The sequence below is a fragment of the Vigna umbellata genome, chromosome 3 (assembly GCF_029865625.1).
Source record: "Vigna umbellata cultivar VRB3 chromosome 3, Vumbellata_1.0, whole genome shotgun sequence".
Classification (NCBI taxonomy): domain Eukaryota; kingdom Viridiplantae; phylum Streptophyta; class Magnoliopsida; order Fabales; family Fabaceae; genus Vigna; species Vigna umbellata.
The window spans coordinates 18,727,740-18,731,626 of record NC_142167.1 but is presented as its reverse complement, the minus strand read 5'-3'; the positions used below and the strand labels follow the sequence as shown (position 1 = coordinate 18,731,626).

The 3,887-nt window shown below is 36.0% G+C and overlaps 1 protein-coding gene across 1 annotated transcript; it reads right to left on the bottom strand.

The window, feature by feature from the left end:
• Positions 1 to 495: 495 nt before the first annotated feature.
• LOC148201782 (uncharacterized) lies at positions 496 to 2,431 on the bottom strand. Its single transcript, XM_088110365.1, has 5 exons — positions 1,884 to 2,431; positions 1,684 to 1,810; positions 1,310 to 1,588; positions 1,119 to 1,223; positions 496 to 1,033 (listed from the first exon to the last, which is right to left on the bottom strand). The coding sequence occupies exons 1-5, from the start codon at positions 2,396 to 2,398 to the stop codon at positions 536 to 538; spliced, it is 1,524 nt and encodes a 507-aa protein (XP_087966491.1). The 5' UTR covers positions 2,399 to 2,431; the 3' UTR covers positions 496 to 535.
• Between the last annotated feature and the right edge of the window lie 1,456 nt (positions 2,432 to 3,887).

Sequence of the window (3,887 nt, the reverse complement as noted above, 5' to 3'; positions counted from 1 at the left end):
ATCCGTATATAAATTATATACGGATTATCCGTATATAATTTATATACGGAATATCCGTATATAACTTATATACGGAATATCCGTATATAACTTATATACGGATTATCCGTATATAAATTATATACGGAATATCCGTATATAAATTATATACGGATAATCCGTATATAATTTATATACGGATAATCCGTATATAATTTATATACGGATAATCCATATATAATTTATATACGGATATTCCGTATATAAGTTACATACAACTTGACTTGAATAGCAGACCTGGTCATCCAACATCCAAAAAGAGACCATTTACAAGACCTGCCCATACCACACAGACAATTCACAAGACCTGGACATTATATATCCATTCACAAATTTGATAAATAAATTAGGTCTTTAAAACCTACAAACATGCATTTCACATTAATCATAATAAGAAAGTTTACATAACTGTTAATCATAATAAGTTCAAATAACATGAAAAAAGTCATTGAGGGAATAAGTGAGTCATACACATGTCCTACTTCTAAAAACATAACTAGTAATCTCCATAAACAGTATCATCTTGTGGTTGATCTGTTGGTTGCTGTGGTTGATCTGTTGGTTGCTGTGGTTGTTGTGGTTGAACATTAGCTTGTGGCTGATTCTGGGATTGAAGAAATTGTTGTGCAATTGCGGCTGCAGGAGGTGGAAGATACTGCATCATGACACCAATAAAGCCTTGCAATTGAGAGTTCATCTGTCGAAGTTGGTCATCATGGGTTGATACTCGTGTGTGGAGGTTAAGAATGTCCTCTGCAATCGGTTGCTGAGAAGAAGATGCCTGTGTCTGTTGTATGTAACTATCGACACAGTCATCTTGAGCACTGACATTTCCAATGCCGTATACGCGTCCCTTGTACCTTCCACCAGCAACATCCAACCAACATTGGTTCCTCAATCTTTCCTCATCTGCAGGGTCTAGGGGAGCACATGTTGAAGCCCCAACGGATGCTGTCTCAGATCTTATTTGAGAAAATCTGGCTTCAAACTCTTCCTGTTAAATGAATACATGATTATCGTTAAATAGATAGACCTAAGAATTATATAACCTAATAAAGAATAAGTTAGTAGAAACTAACATGTGTCCGCCTAGACCTTTCATCGACAAATTCTCCTGTTGATGCTCGAATATGTGTCTGCTGAAATATTTCATCAACATGCACTGACCGACCAAGCTCCTGTGACTGCAAGCAAAGAAGATGTAAGTTGTTAACATCAAATATTTTTAAAGTTTATCCGTATAGAAATGTAAAAATAAATTTATATGTACCAGACGAATTGCATGCTCATGCACGCTAATGGATCCCCCCGTGTGCAAACAACCACCCTTGTCAGATGTCCTGTTCTTTTTGGCCGTTTCACATTTTTGTCTATACAGTGGCATGTTCCACTTCTCCAAAAGACCATTCCAAACAATATCCCCCATCCAATCAGGTTTTTTTCCTTCTGTTCGAGCTTTTTTAAACATCTCAGATAATCTATGAGATGCTTTTGTGTGGAAATTTTTTTTCACCTTTTCTTCATGGTTAGACCTCCATGAAACCTTTCTCTGTTGACAAAAAAGATGAATATTGGATAAGATAATTGAGGACCTTAACATTTAAAATTAAGTGTAGTACATAATGTAAATGAACACAAGTGTACCCTAAAACGCTCAAAGAAAACATCTCTTCGTGTCTGAGGTATTTGTCCCCATGTCACCCATGGCTCATCAAACTGTGCCTTGATGGTGGCTGTGATTGCTTTGGATGCTGTTTTTGTTGGATAAAAGCTATACCAAAATAAAAGTCAAATATTAGAATAATACAGTATATGCTTGGAACATTAAATTGATGTTTTCTTACCCTCCTCCAATAGGTGTAATGATTGGACGATTGTTGGAAACATCTTCAAAGTCATTGGCTGCTGAACTTGAACGTGGAGGGTTATCCCCTATAGGAGATGGTGATGGCATATTTGTGGGAGTTGTTGGGTTAGAACCAACATGGGGGGAGGGTGATCTCCATTGATCAGCAGCAAATTGTTGTGAACTAGGTGTCAAAGGAGGAACTTCCAACGAAGGTGGAATTGGTGGTGGAGTAGGTGTCAAACCAGGAACTTGTAATGGTGGTGGAACAAATCTAGCAGTGGAGGTAGACGTAGGTGTAGATGGCTGACTACTTGAAGCATTTACGTTACTGAAACGGTTTAACAACTTGACCATATAAGATTTCTTCTTGCCCTTCTCCTTTTCTGATTTTGCTGAAGGTGGAATAGGAGGGTCACAACCATCTGATGCCATATTCTTGAACAAAAAACAAAATTGTACGGTCAATTTATTTTTACAATTGAATGGAAAGGAAAAGTAAGAAAAGAACATTTTGTGTTATTATGATATTACCTATTAAATGTGCAGGGAAAAATTGCAAAACCTATTATTGAAGCCTTGAAAAGGAAAGGTGCTTCTGCTATGGGATTTGTTGGTTTGTATTGGGGTGGTAAGTGGCTTCCACTAAATTGGTGTTGTATTTTGCAATTATAAATATAACTAGTGTAGGTTTTAAGTCAGATTAGCAATCTCACATTTGTAACCTGTCATAGACAGTTGACCCATTTCTGATTTCCACTCACGGGTATACAAGGCAGAAACACATTCCATTAGATACAGTTCATTCGTTCCAACAACTTTCAGTTTCTTAGTTTTAGTTTTCTGAGTCTTTGGGTTCTTACAAAGCATTGTATGATTACTCATTAGCATGTTTTCTGTGTCACCCTTGCCATGAAAGCAACTGGGTGATCATTATAAATAAAGCACACTTTTCAAACGGATTGCACTACAAGCAAGCTTTCCTTCCTATTTCTCTCAGAGTTGTTGTTGCTTTCAAGCTGTAACATTCCATTCGAGAGTCATGGTAACTATCTGCATATTGCCTGCAATATGCAGTTTTAGACTTTGCCTGTATAAGGGTTCACAGTTTTCTGGTTCATATATATTATACATTATCCACATCCCTTTTGTTATATGTTTATCTTTGGCTCATTCAAATAGTTCAAAAATGATTCTGCATGCTCATTAACAAATCAGATCACTCTTAGATGTTTATTCATTTGGTTAATTGAATGCGATGTTTTACACTGAAGGATTTGAAAGCTGAGGATAAGTTGGGAGATGTTGAGTACCAAGCAGATAAGACTACGAGACAAGGAGGATATACAGCCACAAATTCGAGTGTAGTATATATATATTAGTATGTGTGCATAAAATCAGATTCAATTTACTTTTTTATGTTTTAGTTCTTCTGTTTCCTTTTACTTTTTTAATCAGTTTTGAGTTTTTACTAACATTAATTCTTTACACATCATTCAAGCAAAATTTAGCGAGGGTTGACTATTCACAGCAATTAGAAGGAATAATAGAAGATCTAATAGTAAGCAAACATAAGAAACCACAAAATGATCCAAGAAAAAAAAACTATGATTTTGGAGAGTTATGCACAGACTTCAGAAGATTAATAAGATGATCTTCTAAAGCCCTTTTGTGCTCCCCCAACAGCCTTTCAATCATTTGAGTTTGACACTCATTTTGCTACACGATCAATTTCCTAATCTCATTACTGCTTAATCTTTTCCTTCAAGTTGTTTTCATGACCAATATTTTCTATTAACTCTGCATGTGGAACAAGGCCAAAATACTTGACTAACAATGAGGACGTTCCCATTTTACAAACAATTTCTTCGCATCACGACACCAGTTCACTATGTTTCAACAGGGGAATATGTCCCAAGTCCTAGCCCAATAATTGCTTAGTCAGATAGGTTTATTACTGATTCTAACAAATCCCACTAATGAGCTCAACTTTTGTGTTATG

Excerpts from the sequence above, each read along its gene's own strand:
- LOC148201782 (XM_088110365.1), bottom strand. The coding sequence starts at position 2,398 with ATGTTCTTTTCTTACTTTTCCTTTCCATTCAATTGTAAAAATAAATTG. Across the intron at positions 1,589-1,683 it reads TTTTCTTTGAGCGTTTTAGG|AGAAAGGTTTCATGGAGGTC; the intron begins GTACACTTGTGT and ends TTTTGTCAACAG. Across the intron at positions 1,224-1,309 it reads ATGAGCATGCAATTCGTCTG|TCACAGGAGCTTGGTCGGTC; the intron begins GTACATATAAAT and ends CTTTGCTTGCAG.